The 22,301-nt window shown below is 39.9% G+C and overlaps 1 protein-coding gene across 1 annotated transcript in view; it reads left to right on the top strand.

Annotated features, from left to right (window-relative positions):
* scn12aa (sodium channel, voltage gated, type XII, alpha a) overlaps positions 1-22,301 on the top strand; it is a 141,164-nt gene that overhangs the window by 32,526 nt on the left and 86,337 nt on the right. The window contains exons 3-5 of the mRNA XM_079820321.1: positions 4,545-4,696; positions 13,154-13,234; positions 20,768-20,896. Of these exons, the coding sequence (XP_079676447.1) occupies positions 4,545-4,696; positions 13,154-13,234; positions 20,768-20,896 (362 nt within the window). The remainder of the gene's footprint in view (positions 1-4,544; positions 4,697-13,153; positions 13,235-20,767; positions 20,897-22,301) is intronic.

The raw sequence follows: 22,301 nt of genomic DNA, 5'->3' as shown, positions 1-22,301 counted from the left end.
GGGAATGAAACTTGATGGCCCAGAATAGTAAGTAAAAACGTCATTTAAGGAGTCCAAATGACTACAGTGGCTCTGTATTAAGTCTATCATGCGACGAAAATACTTTTTGAGCGGAAAAACAACAAAAATAACGACTTTATCACTATTATTGTTGTTCAATTTGAGCCTCTGACGAGAGTTCGCGGGAGTGCCACGACGCATGCGCGAGAACTGAGATTACGGCGTTCTTCTTCTACTACTACTTGTTACTGGCTGCTCACTCTTTCGGAGTAGGGTTAATCTCAGTTCTCGCGCATGCGTCGTGGCAATCCCGCGAACTCTCGTCAGAGGCTCAAATTGAACAACAATAATAGTGTGATAAAGTCGTTATTTTTGTTGTTTTTCCGCTCAAAAAGTATTTTCGTCGCATGATAGACTTAATACAGAGCAACTGTAGTCATTTGGACTCCTTAAATGACGTTTTTACTTACTATTCTGGGCCATCAAGTTTCATTCCCTCTGAAAGCCTATGGAGGAGTGAGACAGCTCTCAGATTTCATCAAAAATATACAAAATTATGTTCCGAAGATGAACGAAGGTCTTACATGGTTGGAACAACATGAGGGTGAGTAATTACTGACAGAATTTTCATTTTTGGGTGAACTAACCCTTTAACACTATCGGGTAGGTTTAGGGTTTAGTGTAGGTGTACGTTAAAAAACCAACGTAACAAAACGTTGTCAGATTCACGCTCATCTGTTCCGGAAAAAAACCCAAAGCTTTTAGCGCCACCCAGTGGACATTTCACTTTAAAACTGCAGTGATATGCACATATTGGTATGTATTTTGGGGTTTGCATTTTTTCAATGAGACCAGGCTGATTTATTTATAGTGCTTTACTATTACTATATAAGAACTATTGAACTATTATTTTTCCTAAGGAATATTAGGAGAAAAATCCAGGGCTTGACATTAACTTTTTTGCTCACCAGCCACTGTGAGGTTTTCCAAAGATACAAGCCACTCAGCATTTTCACTGGCCACAATTTTGAAACTACCGAATAGATATTTATATTATTATCTCATAATTTGGCAGCAGGTATATTAGGCTGCTGTCACTTTAAGACGTGACGCACGGATCCATTATACTGTTACACATGTGTTTTCTTTCTCAACTGTTTACGCTCACTTAAGACAAAACTGACAGCATTTTGACATTATTTTTTGTGGATTTGACTGTTTAAGGCGAGACACGGCAGGTGAAAACATCGTTTTTTCATGCAGTGGTCAATTTTGAGATTTTGGGCCAGTTTGCTCCCTTAACATGTAAGCTTTCATGTCCAAATAAAAAAATGTCAACATTACACATTAAGGTGGTTATTTAATTATATTTTGTCACCGTGCGCCTTTAGATTTCTACCCGAAATCATCCAAAGTTATTCTAGCGCGATCTCTCATTCCGTCTCCATTCACAGAAACATATCATGCCTGGTATCATTATAAAGCTCTCAGTCTCACACACCGCGCTGTCTAATCCAAATATGGGCATTTCCTTTGTAGAACTAACCGACCGCGAAAGTTTGCTGCCGAAAACCACATAGGATTTGCCAATGTGAATTTCTCACTACGCGCTGCCGCTTCCTTGTGTATTCTCCGCCTGAGAGAAAGTGCAGACAATGCCGAAATCAGCTCATAAACATTCACAGAAAAGACCAAGTAGCAAGAGCTAGTAAAAAGAAAGTAAAACAACAACAGATTAGACGACGAAACCCCGTCAGAATTAGATTCAAATAGTTATAGATGGACAAATACAACAAACAGGGACAGTTCGTCTGCAGTTTTTGTGACTGGTGTTATGCGTGTTTGTTAAGGTAGTTCTCTTAAGGTAGTTCTCTAATAGCTATTACTATTAATAATTTATTCATTTATCAATTTCCACGTGTTTTAAATACACTACTGATATTAATGAACTGAATATATATTTTGTTTGTAGGTTGGGGGTTTTATAGAAATGTATGCAGTTATACAGTATAAAACTTTAAAGGCCGTTTTCTCAAAATGAGTTTTTTCTCACACTCAGAGTCAGATATATCCACTTTAGTAGCACCTACAAGCACCAACTTTTGCAGTCTTATACTGAACTATATCCTGAAGGCTTTTACTGAGGGATTTGTTGATATATCATTCCTATCCTGAGTTATAGGTCCTTTAACTCCAAAAAACATGGCGAAAATTGATTGTATTCTCTAATTTACTAAAGCACAAAATAAGATATCCAGAATCCCCTCTGTAAAAGCCCTCTTCTCTAATATGTCAACAAATAGAACCAAGAATTTTAAACATGGTCCTTTCCAATTTCCAGATTTTGTTTTTGGAAAAGTATGCAGAGAGCGTATATTTAAGTATATAAGGCCTAATTTGCATATTAAAACATTAATTTACACAAAACTTGTAATACATTTATTTCTTATGTTTATGCCAGTAATAAACTGGAGAAGTTTCACAGTGATATCTTGTAATTAAAAAAAATTCCCTATTCACCTGTAGTGTCTCGCCTTAAAGCTACACTGTGTGATATTTTCCCCCATCTATCGGTGAAAAGGTATATCCAGTGAATATTAGTTTCTGTTCCTCTCAATTCAGATTTCGTTTTAACTCCTACGATGGCCGATTTAGTCCAAGATTAACATGGCTTCCAGTTCGACCTCGTCCACATTCGACACAGTGCCATTGAGTGTTAAAACGCGAAAGGCGAAGCTTGAATTCACGGGTATGTCCCTCTTTGGCTAATGTACTTTCAAGATGGAGGGGCAACATGGCGACCGGCATTAGAACCACTCACCCGTATGTATTTTCAATGGCATATTATAAACTTACGAGAATACTTTATTACTTGAAAGAAGTAAATATACATTAATGAGCACATATATTTTTGAAAGAACTGTGTTTTTAGCTAAGAATAAACTAAAAAATTTAAACAGTGTAGCTTTAAGAGCAATAAGGCAGCGAAAACGAACTCAAGATGGCTTTATGTGAGCGTACTTTGTGTGTGAGCACAAAATCTATGTGAATGAGTAAAATTTGTACAATACACACTTTTCAATACCAAAAATTCAAGCCCTGTAACACCAACAATATTCATCCGGAGCAAATGAAATGTGTGAATGAGTTTTTATATATATATTCAACCCGCCAAAGTGTCTAGAAGGAGTGATGACTGCATTACACGCCACTGCTGAAATACACACGCATTTGACAGGTGTTAATGTCAAGCCCTGTTAACATCTGACACATAATTGAGAACTCCATCAATTCTGCATAGCTATATGATAAAGCAACCTCTGAAAAGCCCCTCTGGCATTTCCATTATCAAAACAGCCTAGTTTATTTGATTCAGTGGCTCATTTTAATTTAATATGTTCACTCAATAGTTTTCACCAACAACCCATTATACAGTTATAAACAGCAGAAGACTGTCTGACTGACCAATCAGAATCAAATATTACAGAGAAGCATGCGATTATCTACTTCTGATATTGCAGCTTTGATGCAGATAATTTAAAAAACACTATTATTGGCCAGTTTGGTCACTGATATATTGTGATACATCTGTATGATTGATGAAATATTGTACCTGAACATTTAATTTATTTGATCAATTGTCTTTTCCGTCACACTTTAGTTTAGGGTCCAATTCTCACTATTAACTATTAACTAAGACTTTTGCCTCAATAAACTCCTAATTACTGCTTATTAATAGTTAATAAGGTTGTTAAGTATAGGTATTGGGTAGGATTAAGGGATGTAAGAATATGGTCATGAAGAATAAGTTAATAATTTGTGTTTTATACTAATAAACAGCCAATATCTAGAAAAATAGCAACTAGTTAATAGTGAGAATTGGACTCTGAACTAAAGTGTTACCAAACATTTATTACTTAGCTTAAGAGATATAACCAGTAATATCATCTTTTTTCTTCTTTATACATAAAGTGTTACTGTCTTTTCTAAAAAAAACCATCATGACATTTTAACCCTCTGGTGCTCTTTGCATGGTGGTCAAAAATGATATTATTTCAATGAAATGCATGTACTATATGTTAGTTTGATAATGTTTTTTATTTAATATTTGTATTTTTAGGGGATTTATGGTAGTGAATTATATTTATGCAGTAGTTATAATCCCTAATATGCTGATTTTCAACATTGATAATATTAAATGAGCAGCAAATCAGCATATTAGAATGGTTTCTGAAGGATGTGGCACTGAATATGCTCAAAAAATGAATAAAGGGATTATAGCTACTGCATAAATATAATTTAAAAAACATAATATTGCTTAATATTATGTTTTTTTTGAAGAATAGAAAGGTCAAAAGAGCAATTTTTGTAACATTATGAATGTCTTAAAACTTTTGATCGATTTAATGGTTTCTTGCTGAATAAAAGTATTCATATTAATGCTGACACCAAACTTTTGAACATCATATGCGTCTTTAGCTGTAGAACAGTGACGTTTCATGTGTTCAGACTGACTGTTTGTCTTCTTTTTCTCTCTTTTACAGACTTTTATAGTACTAAACAAGGGAAAAGCCATCTTCCGCTTCAGCGCCACATCTGCACTCTACATATTCAGTCCGTTTCACTGCATTAGAAGAATCTCCATACGGATTCTAGTCCATTCATATCCTTCCACAGCCGAAGAACGTTTCTCCATGTGTGCATGTTTACTTGCTTGGAGAATTACACAGAGATTTGCTCAGTTTACAGACGTGCCTCTGATTTGTGTTTAATAACTTGCGCAAATATCAGACCTTAAGACCACAAGCTTCTCTAGAAACACAGCCACACTGATTTCTTTTTTCATTTGCAAGGCATTTTATAAAATCTGTGGCATTCAAAAAAGTATGCATGAGAAAATAGTTGAGTTGGGTGGCAGGCTATTTTGACCTGGGCCAGTAAATAACCATCTGGAAACCTTTAGAACTTCCTAGGAAGAAAAATTCTACCCCAAATACCATAGAGAAATTTCATCGCAGGGCATTGAAAACTATCCACAACATCATAATACGGGCAAACACCACTTACATGATCAGAAAACGTAGAAACAGAATTTAAAGTGATTTGGTTTTTCCCATAAGGCCTCTGAAACTAATGAGGATATTATCAAAAGGCATCAAAAGCCAAAAATCTGGACCAACAGCAAAATAATATCCAGCTGCTCACGCTGTGAGGCGAATCTGAAATATTTACCATCAGAGCTCTATTGGATTTGGTCTCATTTCTGAAGCAGCTCTGTAATGTTCTTCCCTGGCATCGCCAACCAAATCTGCTGATATTCCTCTTCTAATTCCCCAAATGAAATAAGAGCGCAGTGATTTGCCGCCGTGTGACAGCTGCGTGCTACATGCACAGATGTTTCGAGTGTCCGCGGTCATGAGGCACGCTGGGTTCTGTGTTGAAACAATTAAAACCATGAACAGAGAAAGCGACATATAGACCGTATCACAGTGTCACTCCAGGTTTCTGTTATCATGCTTCACCGGAAAACACATTACATTCTACATTCAACTCCTCTTACATTTCTACTATCCTGGATATCTTAGTTTGTATTAAACTCATTATTCATACCTAATTATTGAAAAAATTATAATAATGATATTAATACCAAAAATGTGAATACTTTACTAAATTATTAATATATTGACATTTTAAGGCCACAATAAAAAATTGTAGTTTTTTTCTTATTTGTATTTACCACTAACCTGTTTGTATTGACCCAAAAAAATCTAGTTATTAATATTTTTACCATAACATTACTAACACTAAAAATACTGTTATTTACTTAATCTGAATATGAATTTGTGAAAATGTGAACTTTACCAAAAATATCTATAAAAAAAATCTATAATAAAAAAATTGAATTTATAAATGGTCTATAATCTAATCTATAATAAAAAATGAAATCTACATTAAATTAATTATTTTTGCCATAACATTACTGGCACTAAAAATACTGTTTTGTAAAAATATTTAATTAATCTGAATTGGTCTGAATTAACCTATTTGTGTTAACAATATATATATATAAAATAATGATTATTTTTACCATAAAAAATACTGTTTTGTAAAAGTATTTAATTAAACTGGATTTTACTTTAATTAATCTGAATTTGTCTGAATGATCTTGTTTGTAGTGACAAAATATCTATAAATAAAAATATATTATTTTTGTCATAACATTACTGACACTAAAAATACTGTTTTGTAAAAATATGTAATTAATCTGAATTTCAATTTATTTAATCTGAAATAATCTGAATTAACCTGTTGTATTGAAAGAAATATCTATAAATAAAAAAATGTATTATTATTGTCGTAACATTACCAACAAATATTATTTTGTAAAAATATTTATTTAATCTGAATTGGTCTGAATTAACATGTTTATACTGACAAAAATATTAATAATAAAATAATTATTTTTCCATAACATTACTGACATAAATAATAATGTTAATGCATAAAAATATTCAGATCAGATAAATATGTATATATATAATATATCAGAATTTTCAGATGAATATTTTTACATTATCAGTTGTACTATACTTTTTAATAAGTCTTTTTAAAATTAGAGAATTTTTTCTCGTTCTTTAACCGCTCCTTTCCGTGCGATCCAGTCCAGCCGGTACAGATGTGGTTTCATTATCCATTTTGCGGCTGATAACAGAGCTCAATGTAATACAAATATGTCAGTTGTTGCCTTTAAAAAGCAAATTAGCGCTGAAAAGGCATTGGCAGGGTTATTTTTGTGGCTGACCTTATTTCAGTCAGGTCCGCTTGAGTCAAAAAACACCACAGACACAATTTTAGTCTACTTTTTATTGCCATATTTTGCTAAAATTTACATTTGGCGATATGGCTCTGTTCTAAATTCCCCATCCTTTTCATGAGCTCCATGAAAAGCCAAGACAGGGAACAGCAGCAGATTCCGGGGACAACCTCCCATTTTTTTAAACTGGAAGGGCAGTAATATCCCCCATTTAGAACAGAGTATGCATCAATAACTAGCCTGACGTCGTCACACTCAATTCTAGTCAGAATATGAGTCTGAAACTGCTCCGTTGGGCTTTGATTATGGGGCGTGTTTCAACCGAGCCAGGAAAAACCTCAATTGGATAGACCTACAACCAATCAGAGCAACGGAGCGACGCATAACGTTAGTTGTCAAATGTCAACAGAACTCAACAGCACAGTGTTGCCATGTCCGCGGGTTGAAGCGACCCCAATTATGTGATATAGAGACCCAGGAATGCGAATTTTAGCAGGCAGCCCTGCCAAAATAACACATATGTTACCCCCCAAATGCCATTTGTTTCCCGGAGAACCCCCCCGGAAAGCTATTGGGCTTGTTTTTGGCTAGTTTTGAGTAGCAATTGCCAATTGGGCGGGTTTTGTTGTAAAAACTTGGCAACCCTGTCTGCACGCACGCTGGAATAAGTTACGTTAGAAGAAAAAGATGAGTGTAAACGATCTTTGCCAGTGTTGTACAAAAAGAATTTAAGGATACACAGAGTAGGCCTACTTACCAACACGATCATCATTTCTGAGAGAAATAGTGAAGGTGAATGCATATATGAACAAGTTATCCGTTTAGGATTAGAACAAAATCAACCCAAGCGCCTTTGATGACGTGGATGATTACGTTACTGTTTATCATCTGTCCATCATCGTCTAAAGCCCGCCCTGACAATTTCATTGGTCCGAACAGTTTCTGTTCGGGCATAATTACTTCTCTATGGAGAAAGTCCAGACCGAACTGCCCGAGCACAATTGTTGTGGGCGGGGCTAAGTTCGGCTGGCATCCAGGCTAATCAATAACAACAGAATGACATTGATTAAGTTAAACACAGTTTACACTCTAAAAAAAAAAGGTTCTATATGGCACCAAAAATGGTTCTTGGCTCGTAATCATAGGGGAACCTTTCTTAGTGCTATATAGCACCAATTTTGGTGCTTCAGTGGTTCTTCAGTGGTTCTTCAGAGGTGCTATATAGCACCTTAGTCAAAGAACCGGTGAAGAACCACTGAAGAACCGCTGAAGCACCACTGAAGCACCAAAATTGGTGCTATATAGCACTAAAAAAGGTTCCCCTATGATTACGAGCCAAGAACCATTTTTGGTGCCATTTGGAACCTTTTTTTTTTTAGAGTGTAGGAATCGGATCAGCTGATATGGGCGGGGTTGGAATTTTTCCACTCAGCTGATAGCGGAGCTTGACTACGTGGCCTGCCTGAACTAACGCAGAATGCTTGATTGCATATGCATTTGTAGGAGTTTCCCTTTCAGATGCAAAATGTATGTGAGGAGAGTATTTAAATTAATCACGAGAGGTGATTTACTAAGGTTTGTGCTAGTCAATTTACTGGTGTTTGCACCATTATTTACCGCCCAAAAAAAGCATGTCTTAAACCAGACACTAATTTGCACTGCTCTTGGTATATTGTGTTGGTCATTATGGAAATGATCCGACTGCGTCTGTGTTCTTTTATTTGCGTGTTGTCAGTAGATCACGCGATGAACACTAATTTGCCCTGTTTAGTAAATCTGGCCCTAAATATTCCAAATATTAGCAAGACTTTAGAGCATTTGTAGAATGACCCACATATTGTTTAAACACTCTATGTCAAACGTGTCGTGACGCAGCGTCTCCTCTGACTGGATGTTTTTTATAAGCAGTTCAGATAGGGCCAGCAATATCCTGTTTTATCCCTAAATGCCACAGGCTCCGAAAATCCCCACACTGTGTCCATGTTCAGGCTCTATTAAAGCCCCAGATCCATAATACAGAAAACAGAGTAAAGGAACAGCTGCTTGCCAATCACTAGGGTCAAATCCTTCCATATTTTCAGTTTGGATAAACATAAATGACATCATGACTATTACAGGATAGCAAATTGTTTAAAGACATGATGTACATCTTAGATCAGCAAAGTCCTCATTTACTGTGTAGTTTGACCTACGATACATCATCTTACTTAAAGGTGCTGTATGTACGTTTTTGATTGTACTAAAGCATAAAAATACCATAATATGTTAGCTGATCACATACACGTTTCTCAGAAAAACACTGCTACAGCAGTTATTCTACTTTGAAATGTGCGTTCCGTGTCGGAATGTCTGTTTTTGTTTTGGTCAACTTACAGTGTGTGTAAGTCTTCTCGCCTTCCAATGTCAATTGAGCTTGTTCCTGTTGCGTGTCCTCAAACTGGCAACCCACATGAGCGTCGAGTCTGAGGAGGAGGGGGCGGGCCAAACAATATTTTGAATTTGGACTGCAGTACCAATTTCAACCACTAGCTGTTTTCAACCAATAGCTGTCATTCTTACATACAGCACCTTTAAAGGGGTCATGACATGGATTTTTTTCTTTTTGTATTTTAATATGTTCACTTATAAATGTTAATATAGTTCGTCCGCACAAAAAAAAAATATATATATATATGCGTAAAAACTATGTCTTAAAGTATACATTTTTAAGGTGCGGCTCCTTTAAAGGGTTAGTTCACCCAAAAATGAAAATTCTGTCATTAATTACTTACCCTCATGTCGTTGGACACCCGTAAGACCTCCGTTCATCTTCGGAACACAAATAAAGATATTTTAGTTGAAATCCGATGGCTCAGAAAGGCCTCCATTGGCACAATGCAATGTAGGCTACACTCTCAAGGCCCATAAAAGCTACTAAAGACGTCGTTACAAAGTCCATCTCACTACAGTGCAGGTTCTACAATAACTTTATGAAGCGACGAGAACAGTTTTTGTGCAAAAAAAAACCTAAATAACGACTTATATAGTGATGACCGATTTCAAAACACGGCATCATGAAGCTTCGAAGCGTTATGAATCAGTGAGTCGAATCTTGATTCGGATCACGTGTCAAACCGCCAAAACTGCTGAAATCACGTGACTTTGGCGATCCAAACTGCTGATTCGACTCACTGATTCATAACGCTTCGAAGCTTCATGACGCAATGTTTTGAAATCAGTCATCACTATGCAAGTTGTAATTTAGGTTTTTTTTTGCGCACAAAAACTAATTCTCGTCGCTTCACAAAGTTATTGTAGAACCTGCACTGTAGTGAGATGGACTTTGTAACGACGTCTTCAGTACCTTTTATGGGTCTTGAGAGTGTAAAGTGCATTGTGCCAATGGAGGCCTTTCTGAGCCATCGGATTTACATTAAAATATCTTCATTTTGTGTTCCGAAGATGAACGGAGGTCTTACGGGTGACGGACGACATGAGGGGAAGTAATACATGACAGAATTTTCATTTTTGTGTGAACTAACCCTTTAAGACTTGTCAGTAAACGGCCAATGTTATGATTGGCTAATGTCATTGCATAGGAAATAGTATCAACGGCCACTCGCTATTTTAAAAACATCCATATAAAACCGTCATTTACAGACAAAGCGTTATGAAATTACACTGTGCCTTTACAAAATAAAATGCTTCGAACAAACATATAATCCACCGACATGATCCAGGACGCCATTAAAATAAACCATCCACTTGTTTCCGGTGCTAAGATCCTTCTGAAGTCTGTACGGAGATGCAAACGAGCTGATTACAAGGGACGCGTCAAAGCAAAGGTTTTTTCACTCTTCCATTTGTCCTGTTGTCGACAGACTGGGTTGCGCCATATCGTTGTCTTGTGTTGGATTCATTCTTCAGTAAACCGAACCGGCGTGGAGTGATAAGTGGAAAATGAGTGCCGCAGCGAGCGAGGAAATTGTTGATAAAACAGGAAAACAAGTCAGCTCATACTGGCGTATGGCAGTTTTTTGGATTTTATAAGTCTGACTGTAGTCAAACCAATGTCGTCTGCAAATTATGCAAGACTGCCTTGTTTTTACTTTCGTCTGGCTCCACAGCGCAAGCCTCCGCTGACAGCGCGCGCACGCCTCGTTTGTTTGGGGAGGTGTTTATACTCGACGTGCTCGCCGTTGTGCTATTCTTGACTTTGGCTGAATCCGAAATCGCCCCCTAAACCCTCAATAACTATTCCCTACTTTAGTCCACTGATACAGTTCACTTGAAGGAGTAAATGAAAACAAGTGAGCGAATTCGGACAGCCGCTGTGTGTACATCGGCTGTACACTCGTTATTGCGATGGAAAGTGGAATAGAATGAGTGCACTCAATAACGTCCACTATCGTTTTGGACACCACTACAAATGGCACCCTATTTAAGGGTATAGGGGGCGATTTCGGATTCAGCCTTCGAAACTACATGGAGAGGTAGGCCTACTCTGCATCAGTGCCTTATGACAAAGCATCTAAACGGTAAAAGTTACAAAGAAATAACGGAGGCACTGCACCTTAATGTTAAAGGGTTAGTTCACCCAAAAATGAAAATTCTGTCATTAATTACTTACCCTCATGTCGTTCGACACCCGTCAGACCTCCGTTCATCTTCGGAAGAGAAATTAAGATATTTTAGTTGAAATCTGATGCCTCTGAAAGTCCTCCATTGGCTCAATGGTACTCTACACTCTCAAGACCCTTAAAAGGTACTAAAGACGTCGTTACAAAGTCCATCTCACTACAGTGGTTCTACAATAACTTTATGAATCGGCGACAAAAGTTTTTGTGCGCAAAAAAAACCTAAATAACGACTTACATAGTGATGACGATTTCAAAACAAAGCATCATGAAGCTTCGAAGCGTTACGAATCACTGAGTCGATTCAGCGGTTTGAATCGCCAAATTTCAGCAGTTTGGCGGTTTGACACGCGATCCGAATCATCATTCGGCTCAGTGATTCATAACGCTTCGAAGCTTCATGATGCTTTGTTTTGAAATCGTCATCACTATGTAAGTCGTTATTTAGGTTTTTTTTGCGCACAAAAACTATTGTCGCCGATTCATAAAGTTATTTTAGAACCACTGTAGTGAGATGGACTTTGTAACGACGTCTTTAGTACCTTTTAAGGGTCTTGAGAGTGTAGAGTACCATTGAGCCAATGAAGGACTTTCAGAGGCATCAGATTTCAACTAAAATATCTTAATTTCTCTTCCGAAGATGAACGGAGGTCTGACGGTGTCGAACGACATGAGGGTAAGTAATTAATGACAGAATTTTCATTTTTGGGTGAACTAACCCTTTAAGAGATAATTGTTAAGTGTTCATTTTGATTTTAGACTTGTGCATAAATTTTAATTATTTGAGTGTTTTCCATGGTTGTGTTGACATTTCTGCCTTTATAACTGAGGGGATTATAATCAGAGGAAGGTTAAGTTTAAAATAAATTTTTTTAAATGTAAAATATTTTTCTCCTGGTTCTTATTTTAAATAGGTCATAAAAATATGAATAATTATCGATATCGACGGATATGAAACACTTATATCGTGATACAGTTTTCAGCCATATCGCCCAGCCCTACATCTGTATACTGTATCTGGTGTAGACAGCGTCAGTGATTATAATGGGATCTATTTGCTTTTGAGGCAACACTCTCATCCGGTGTAGGCAAATGTCAGCCGTTAAGACTGAACGCCAGTGGGCGGGGCCTATGATGCGAGGATGTATAACTATTCGCCAATGCCTTGCTCTGGAGGCGGGCATATGCAAATGTATTTGCCAGTGTGACGTCACAAATCCCACAATATCCAAACAAGCCGTTTTTAGAGCTTGATTAAATAAATGCTTTGTTTATAATGAGGTGGTTGTTTTAAGCCATGAACCTTGTAGGATGTTTTAATGGTACAAATACCTCTTATTTGTCAAAAGATCAAGGCAAATTTGATTGGTCATGTCATGACCCCTTTAATTTGGATATGTTTTAGGGTTACCCATAACTGCTGTCACAGCCACAGCCAATCTAAAAGTATGACAATACATGCTGACAGACATGTGGAAAGTTCAACTCTTGAGGTCAGTGGAGAAACTTCTGCGGGGTTGGACAAAATTCACTGAATTACAAAGAAATTCAGCATCCCACAACAAAAATGTCAAATGTATAATATAATACTCAACCTAAGGTTAAATTACTGTTCTGCATCCTGCTTGCCACCTTAATTCAATTTTAGGAATTTCATTTTAATGGCATTCTCAATTCAGTTCTGAACTGCTGCTCTTTTCCTTAACTTGTTCACTTTGTTTAGCTTGTTCATCATGTGCACAATTTTGACAAACTGCTGCTTCATGGCGATGTCGGATCCTCCGCTGTGGACCAAATACCTCGAGTAAGCAACACCTTTATTCTGTTGACCTGTTTTTAAATGTTTATACATATATATTTAAAACTACAGTGAACATTTTGTATTTTACTACTGCCATCACAACTGCATCATTTTGGTTCTCTCTAGAAGATGACTATATAGATACTCTTATTTAAACTCTACAAACAGCTGCATATTAAAAAGAATTTGCACTCATGCTCTTTTTTAAATGAATCTAATTATGCAAAAAAAAATGAAGCCTTTTTTTAAGATTTACGCATTTCAATAGTAAAATTCCACCAAATTGAATTGAATAATCCTTACATGTTTAAATTGACTAAGGATTGTTCAATTATTAAATTAAAATAAAATTTGATGGAATTTTACTATTAATTGAAATGCTTAAATCTAAAAAAAAAGGCTTAAATTTTTTTGTGTAGTAGTCGTACCTTGATTATTGAAAACATATACTAAAAAATATATATTAATACTAAAAAGTTAAATACTAATGAATTCATATATTGGCGTTTTACCTCATTTCATACGAGTTAATTGCAGGTTTTTAAAAATTTGAATTTATCTCTAACCTGTTTGCACCAACAATAAATAAATATTCTATCAACATTACTGACACTAAAAGTACTGTTTTATTACGGTTTCACCGCCGGTTTTTTTCTAAAATGATGCTTTTCGGAGTGAAATTGGATATTTAATGAGAAATCAATGTACATTAATTTCATGTTCACTAATGCACAAGAATATAATGTTGGCATCCATAACAGGGTTTCTGCAGGTTTTAAGAAGGTACATTTAAGACTTTTTCAAGACCTTTTTAAGACCAGATACAAAATGAAATACAATATGAAGTCTTGTTTTCTGTGAAATTTATAAAAATGTCTTTATGCTTAAAACAAAAACAAATATCTGCCAATGGGCTCAAAAATATTCAAATTTAATTTAATTCAAAGGAAAGTTTTCACAACTCATTGTTTATATATATATATATATTTTTTTTTGCAATGCATGCAACATTTAATGGCATAACTTTATGAATTTGAAACTTTCTACTGTGTATGGGCAAATTAAGACCTTTTTAAGACCCGCAGAAACCCTGCATAAGTGCTTCAGAATGTGTACTGAAATGCTAAAAAGAGTTTTCATCTTAATTTAATGCTTTGCTAGGGTCCTGATAACCACATTGGTAAGAGTTGCATCTTCATAAGCCTGCTGTCGCCATTCTGCCTGCAGCATCAGGAATGCCACATTCCCATGATGTCACTTCCTGTTATGTTTCGAGGAGCTATAACATTACAGCGCATTCACACGGGAGCGTGACAGTGTTAAATTTAAGCTAAAGCTGCGTAGCGCAGGTTTCCGGTGTCTAAGCCTTGGCCTAGATTTTAACAGATAACCCGGAGTTTCTATACTCACTGATTATGCCTCTAGATGCTCTAATACAAAGCCATGATGACCCAACTCGAATGAAACATCATATGCATGCATGGAATACATTTTTAAGAGGTTGAATCCGAGCATGCAGCATGTGAACAATTCACCACTTGCATCAAAATAATCAGTGTGCGAATGTTATATATGTATGTTTAAAGGGGTCCTATTATGCTTTTTTTTACTTTCTTTAGTGTGTAATGTTGCTGTTTGAGCTTGAAAACGTTCTGCAAAGTTACAAAGTCCCTCCAAAGGGAGTTTCTGAACTCCCTCAATTTATAGTCTTGTGTTTTCTTCCATCACACCATCACAATATTCCTCATTTGTCAGGGTCCTGCCCTGTCAGTCTTGTCTGTCTTGTGTCTGTTCAATGTTTCTTTGTTTGTCTTGTGTCTGACCACATGGTTCTGTCTTTGTTTGTGTTGGCCATGCGCTCCTCTCGTCCCACCTCCTTGTTTCCCTTTACCACGCCCCCTTGTTTAGTCCTCGTCTAGTCCTTGTTTGATTAATTGTGTTCACCTGATCCTCATGTGCTCTTCCCTTTTATATTGAGCTCATTTCCCTCTTGTCCTTGCTGGTTCGTTGTGTGCTTTTGTTGTATGCCTCGTGTCTAGCTAACCTTGTCCTAGTGATAGTAGTTTATCTCGTCTAGTATAGTTTTTGGTTACTTTTTCCCTATCCTTATTTTCTCTCTCTAGTTTCCTGCAACGTTACAGATTTAGTTTCTAGTTCCAGTTATTTATTTTTAGTTTTTATTTATTTTGCCTTTTCTCTCTTTTGAGAAATCTTTCTTCTGTTTTGGATTCTAGTTACTTTGTTGGCATTTATTCCTATTCTTAGTTTTTGCTTTTTGCTCATGTTTGTTTCTCTTGTTGTCTCGTGTTGTCTTGTGGTGTTTCCCGTCCTGCATCCTGTTCCACCCTGGTCACCCTGGACTCTCCTGGCCTGGCAACCAGTCTGGTTTCACAGCAAGTCACATCACCTACTGTCAAGCCTGGTTCCTCGAGCTGCTGCCTCGTCTCCATCATTGGTCATCCCATCCCTGCTGTCTCTACCCTGACCAGCCACTTCTCCCATTGTGTCCTGCCCCTATTGTTTGGACTTTGTTCCTGTCTCACCAGTCTTGTCCTAAGTCAAATATTGTTAATAAATTTCACCCCCTGCTCATTCTGCATCTGGGTCCTCACTCTCAGTATCCTGACAGAACGAACCAGCCAAAACAGGACCCAGCAATGAGCATCCGTGTTGTTCCCCCTGCAACTGCCCAAGAGAGACTGGCACTCCAGAAGGGATTGTTATCGCTTCGCCAGGAGGACCGGGAGGTACGGTCCTTTGCCCAGTTTTTCTGGACCATGGCAAGGGGTCTGGAGTACCCTGACTCAACCCTTAAAGCGGCATTCAATCTCTGCTTGAATGATCCCCTACCACAATGGGAGATGGACCAGCTAGCGGTCCTGGACTATTGGAATTTTGCCAATTACCTGCACCACCGCAAAGACTGGCAGATCCTTACGCCCCCGGAGTCTGATCACAGTGGCCAACCCGCTCTCCCACCCTCGTCGAGTCAAGTCCCAGATCATCATCTGAGTCCTACTGAGCAGCGACGGTTGAGAAGGAATAGGGCGGCTCGGACTGCATCTGTCTCTTGTTCCACCAAGTCAGTTCCGGCCATTCCTGCCCGTCCAGAGACCGTCGAGTCTGACGCTGCAGCCAGTCCAGAGCCAGTCGAGTCCTCCGCTCCTGCCAGTCCAGAGTCCGCTCCTGCCAGTCCAGAGTCCGCTCCTGCCAGTCCTCAGAAGCGGAGGAGAAGGAAGGCCAATGTTGGCAAGTCAGATGCCCTTCTAGAGGCCCCTAACCTGTTGGTCCAGGAGGGCCTGAATCAAGAGGCTCCGGCCCCAGAGACCAGTCCAGTGTCGGCTCCAGCCCCAGAGACCAGTCCAGTGTCGGCTCCAGCCCCAGAGACCAGTCCAGTGTCGGCTCCAGCCCCAGAGACCAGTCCAGTGTCGGCTCCAGCCCCAGAGACCAGTCCAGTGTCGGCTCCAGCCCCAGAGACCAGTCCAGTGTCGGCTCCAGCCCCAGAGACCAGTCCAGTGTCGGCTCCAGCCCCAGAGACCAGTCCAGTGTCGGCTCCAGCCCCAGAGACCAGTCCAGTGTCGGCTCCAGCCCCAGAGACCAGTCCAGTGTCGGCTCCAGCCCCAGAGACCAGTCCAGTGTCGGCTCCAGCCCCAGAGACCAGTCCAGTGTCGGCTCCAGCCCCAGAGACCAGTCCAGTGTCGGCTCCAGCCCCAGAGACCAGTCCAGTGTCGGCTCCAGCCCCAGAGACCAGTCCAGTGTCGGCTCCAGCCCCAGAGACCAGTCCAGTGTTGGCTCCAGCCCCAGAGACCAGTCCAGTGTCGGCTCCAGCCCCAGAGACCAGTCCAGTGTCGGCTCCAGCCCCAGAGACCAGTCCAGTGTCGGCTCCAGCCCCAGAGACCAGTCCAGTGTTGGCTCCAGCCCCAGAGACTAGTCCAGTGTCGGCTCCAGCCCCAGAGACCAGTCCAGTGTCGGCTCCAGCCCCTGTGCCAAGTCCAGTGTCGGCTCCAGCCCCTGTGCCAAGTCCAGTGTCGGCTCCAGCCCCTGTGCCAAGTCCAGTGTCGGCTCCAGCCCCTGTGCCAAGTCCAGTGTCGGCTCCAGCCCCTGTGCCAAGTCCAGAATCTGTCAAGTCAGCTCCTGCCCAGGAGTTCACTCAAGTCCTCCCACAGTCGATTGAGACGGTTGCAGTCACACCAGAAGCGGCCAGTCATGCGCTGTTCTGCCCCCAGAGGAGAGGGCATGCTGTGCAGTCAAATGCCCTTTTGGAGATCCTAAACCCACTGGTCCAGGAGGGTCCGGTTTCAGCGGTCTCTAATCAAATGGCCCAGGAAGACCCAACCCTGTTGGATCTGTATCCAGTGATTTCAGAGGCATTTAGTCTGGTTGAACCAAACCCTAAGCCACCTACTTCACCAGCTATTCCTGTGCTGAAGGAACCTGTGACTGCGCAGCCTGAATCACTTACCAGTCCTGTCATGGCCAAGCTAGGCATTCAAATAAACACCGCTACCTCAACGGAAACTGTTCCTGACCTGGCCATGGAGGCTACCTCAGAACAGCTAGCAAGCCCATTTGAGCCCTCAGAAACTGATGTCTGTCATGTAATGTTCTCAGAGACCATTCCTGTTTGTAATGTCATGTCCCTTGAAACCGTTCCTGTTCCAGCCACAGAGGCTTCTCCAGAGCATCCATGTCTTCCTGTTAAAGTCACGAGGACCGTCTCAGGGATATTATCCAGTGAAGTCATGCCCACAGAGACTGACCCTGTCAGTCCTGTTATTTCTCCTGAGTCTGCTTCTGACCTGGTCACGGAGGCCATTTCAGGGCATCTTTCTCTGCCCGTTATAGCCACGGAGGCCACCTCTGAGCTGCTCACCAGCAATGATTCGCCTAATGAAAGACTTCCTGCCAGTCTCGTCATGCCCACTGAGATTGTTTCTGCCACTCTCGACTCAGCCAAGAGGTCTGCTTCAGCCCTAAAGTCTTCAGCAGGGTGTATTTCTTCTAAATCTGATAAAGCCCTTGAAGCTGTTCCTGACATCACGTTTGTCCGGGAGTCGTCAAAACAGTCGTCATTACCAGCCAGTGCCGTTATGGCTCCTGAATTCATTCCCAAGCATTTCCCTAATCAAGAGACTTTCCCTGCATCTGTTCCTGACCCCAAACCCTGCTGGAGGTCCCCACCAGTGAAGTGGCCCTCGATCTCTAGAAGTGCCACTAATCAGTTTCCCGTCCCTCCCATCCCGTCTTTGATGTTGCCTGGCCGTCATGTTCCTCCAAAGCCAGCACCTCCATGGGCAGTTCCTAACCATACCGCTGGATTGACTCCTACCCTCCCTGCTCCACCCCCTCTGTTTCCTGGCTGTTATGGGACGCCGATGTTTACACCCCTCCTGCCCTCCCAGTTGCTACCCCCTTTGACTCCTTTGCCTCGTGTGGACGCCTGGAGGCGTCCATTGGGGGAGGGGTACTGTCAGGGTCCTGCCCTGTCAGTCTTGTCTGTCTTGTGTCTGTTCAATGTTTCTTTGTTTGTCTTGTGTCTGACCACATGGTTCTGTCTTTGTTTGTGTTGGCCATGCGCTCCTCTCGTCCCACCTCCTTGTTTCCCTTTACCACGCCCCCTTGTTTAGTCCTCGTCTAGTCCTTGTTTGATTAATTGTGTTCACCTGATCCTCATGTGCTCTTCCCTTTTATATTGAGCTCATTTCCCTCTTGTCCTTGCTGGTTCGTTGTGTGCTTTTGTTGTATGCCTCGTGTCTAGCTAACCTTGTCCTAGTGATAGTAGTTTATCTCGTCTAGTATAGTTTTTGGTTACTTTTTCCCTATCCTTATTTTCTCTCTCTAGTTTCCTGCAACGTTACAGATTTAGTTTCTAGTTCCAGTTATTTATTTTTAGTTTTTATTTATTTTGCCTTTTCTCTCTTTTGAGAAATCTTTCTTCTGTTTTGGATTCTAGTTACTTTGTTGGCATTTATTCCTATTCTTAGTTTTTGCTTTTTGCTCATGTTTGTTTCTCTTGTTGTCTCGTGTTGTCTTGTGGTGTTTCCCGTCCTGCATCCTGGTCACCCTGGACTCTCCTGGCCTGGCAACCAGTCTGGTTTCACAGCAAGTCACATCACCTACTGTCAAGCCTGGTTCCTCGAGCTGCTGCCTCGTCTCCATCATTGGTCATCCCATCCCTGCTGTCTCTACCCTGACCAGCCACTTCTCCCATTGTGTCCTGCCCCTATTGTTTGGACTTTGTTCCTGTCTCACCAGTCTTGTCCTAAGTCAAATATTGTTAATAAATTTCACCCCCTGCTCATTCTGCATCTGGGTCCTCACTCTCAGTATCCTGACATCATTTAAATAATTCCCACCCAAGGCATATGCAAAATAAAGGGGTGGTGCCTCTTTGAGTTATTAAGGCTGAATCCGAAATCGCCCCCCTATACCCTTAAATAGGGCACTATTTGAGGGGACAGCCATTTGTAGTAACCATAGTGGACGTTATGGAGTGCACTCATTCAATGCGACATAACGAGTGTACAGCCGATGTACACACAGCGGCTGTCCGAATTCGCTCACTTGGTTTAATTCACTCCTTCAAGTGAACTGTATTAGTGGACTAAAGTAGAGAATAGTGAATGAGGGTTTAGGGGGTGATTTCGGATTCAGCCACGGTTATTATAAGGGGTGGGGCATTTCCCAAAAACACTCCAAGCATTTGTCAAAATCACAACGTACACTCTAAAAAAAAGGCTCGTAATCATAGGGGAACCTTTTTTAGCGCTATATAGCACCAATTTTGGCGCTTCAGTGGTTCTTCAGCGGTTCTTCAGCAGTGCTATATAGCACCTTAGTCAAAGAACCGGTGAAGAACCTCTGAAGAACCACTGAAGAACCACTGAAGAACCGCTGAAGAACCACTGAAGCACCAAAATTGGTGCTATATAGCACTAAAAAAGGTTCCCCTATGATTACGAGCCAAGAACCATTTTTGGTGCCATATAGAACCTTTTTTTTTTTAGAGTGTACTTGTCCAACCGACCAATCAGAGCACATTGTGCTTTTCAGAAGGAGGGGCTTCATAGAGACAGGAACTAAAGTGTTACTGACGGACTGGGAAGAGAGGTGTCAAATATGTGAAAAAATTAAGTGTTTTTTTGACCATTCAAGCATACACTCTAAAAAAAAAGGTTCTATATGGCACCAAAAATGGTTCTTGGCTCGTAATCATAGGGGAACCTTTTTTAGTGCTATATAGCACCAATTTTGGTGCTTCAGTGGTTCTTCAGCGGTTCTTCAGAGGTGCTATATAGCACCTTAGTCAAAGAACCGGTGAAGAACCACTGAAGAACCACTGATGAACCACTGAAGCACCAAAATTGGTGCTATATAGCACTAAAAAAGATTCCGCTATGATTACGAGCCAAGAAACCTTTTTTTTTTAGAGTGTACCTTTTCTAGACAAAATCAAGACTTAATATGTCCCCTTTAAAAAAGTCTAGTTAATAGTGACTAGTAACGCAGCTCATGTTTTCTCTTGTATTCTTTCAGGTATACATTCACTGGCATTTACACATTCGAGTCTCTGATTAAGATCTTGGCCAGAGGGTTCTGCATCGAGCCCTTCACCTTCCTCCGAGACCCATGGAACTGGCTGGATTTCAGTGTCATTGTCATGGCGTGAGTGTGACATTTCTTTTATATTAATGGATAAAGACTAAAAGAACTGTCTGTTCTGAAAGCTGAGGTTCAGAAATATGAAAAGTCTGTCATCATTTACTCACCCGTGTGTCATTCCAAACTTGTATGACTTTCTTTCTTCCCTGGAACACAAATGAAGAAGTTTAGCTGAATGTTCGTGCTGCTCTTTTACATTTAGGGTGTATTCACACTTGTTTGGTTGGATTAAAACGAACTCTGGTGCGATTGCTTTGTTAGTGCGGTTGATTTGAATAAGAGTGAATGCTGCTGTCTGAACCCGGGTGCGCACCATACAAGAGGACCGAGACGCTGAAAAGATCTCGCTCCGCTTCCAAACCAACTCGGGTGCGGTTCCAATGAAAAAAGACATGTAAACCAACCAAAAACAGAAAGATGTGACCCTAAAAAGGACAGAATGCTCAAGCACACCTGTTTTTTCTCGTCATAGTCGTGATGTTGTCCATCATAGAACGTCAGAATCGTGTCTCCTCGTAGCAGATTGTTGGTTTGTGTGTGTGACGGAGAGATTCCTGCCGCTGTTTTGACCCCTTTACACATTTTATTAGCTCTTCACGAGTTCTCAGCTGGTCAAAATACTATCATATGTAGCAATGCACACACAACGAGCACATTTAGCCCGGCACACAGCATTGTTTTGGATGTTCGGCAGTGTTGGGAGCAGTGTTGGGGAAAGTTACTTTGAAAAGTAATGCATTACAATATTGCGTTACTCCCTTAAAAAGTAACTAATTGAGTTACTTAGTTACTTTTTAAGAAAAGTAATGCTTTACGTTACTTTTGCGTTACTTTTTCTCACCTGGGCTGTGCTTGTTTTTGTTTTTGTTTATAACAAAAAAGTTATATTTTTGTGCAACGGTAAAGACCTCTTCATACCAAAATTGAAATAAGCCCCAGGCTGAGGTAAAAATGCAAATTCCCACATGAACAGTAGAGGGCGCAGCTCTGGATAATGGAGGAATAGGACGCAGGAGAAAAAAGTTTTACCAATAAAAACAAAAAATCTAGTAATTTTCATCATCAAAGGTCAGCAACAAGACATTGGTAAATTAAATATAAAGGTAGATTATGCATAAAACTTTTTGTTTTATTTAACATTTAATTATTGGAGGTTTGCATAGTACTCTGATTTTGCATTTGACTGATTTTAATCATTTTGAGGAGTACAGAATCTTTATTGTGCAAGTGAGATAAATAAATGCTCACATTTAGTCTGGAACTACAATAACCATCATGTTCACACACACACCTCTGCACTAACTCTCAACATGAGCTGTCAGTCAAATTAATGTGAAAAAGTAAGATATTTTGTTGTAAATTTGAAAATCAATGCGTTACTTTACTAGTTACTTGGAAATAGTAATAT

Source organism: Gobio gobio, assembly GCF_949357685.1.
Source record: "Gobio gobio genome assembly, chromosome: 6".
NCBI classification, from domain to species: Eukaryota; Metazoa; Chordata; class Actinopteri; order Cypriniformes; family Gobionidae; genus Gobio; species Gobio gobio.
This window is presented reverse-complemented; position numbering and strand designations above follow the sequence as displayed.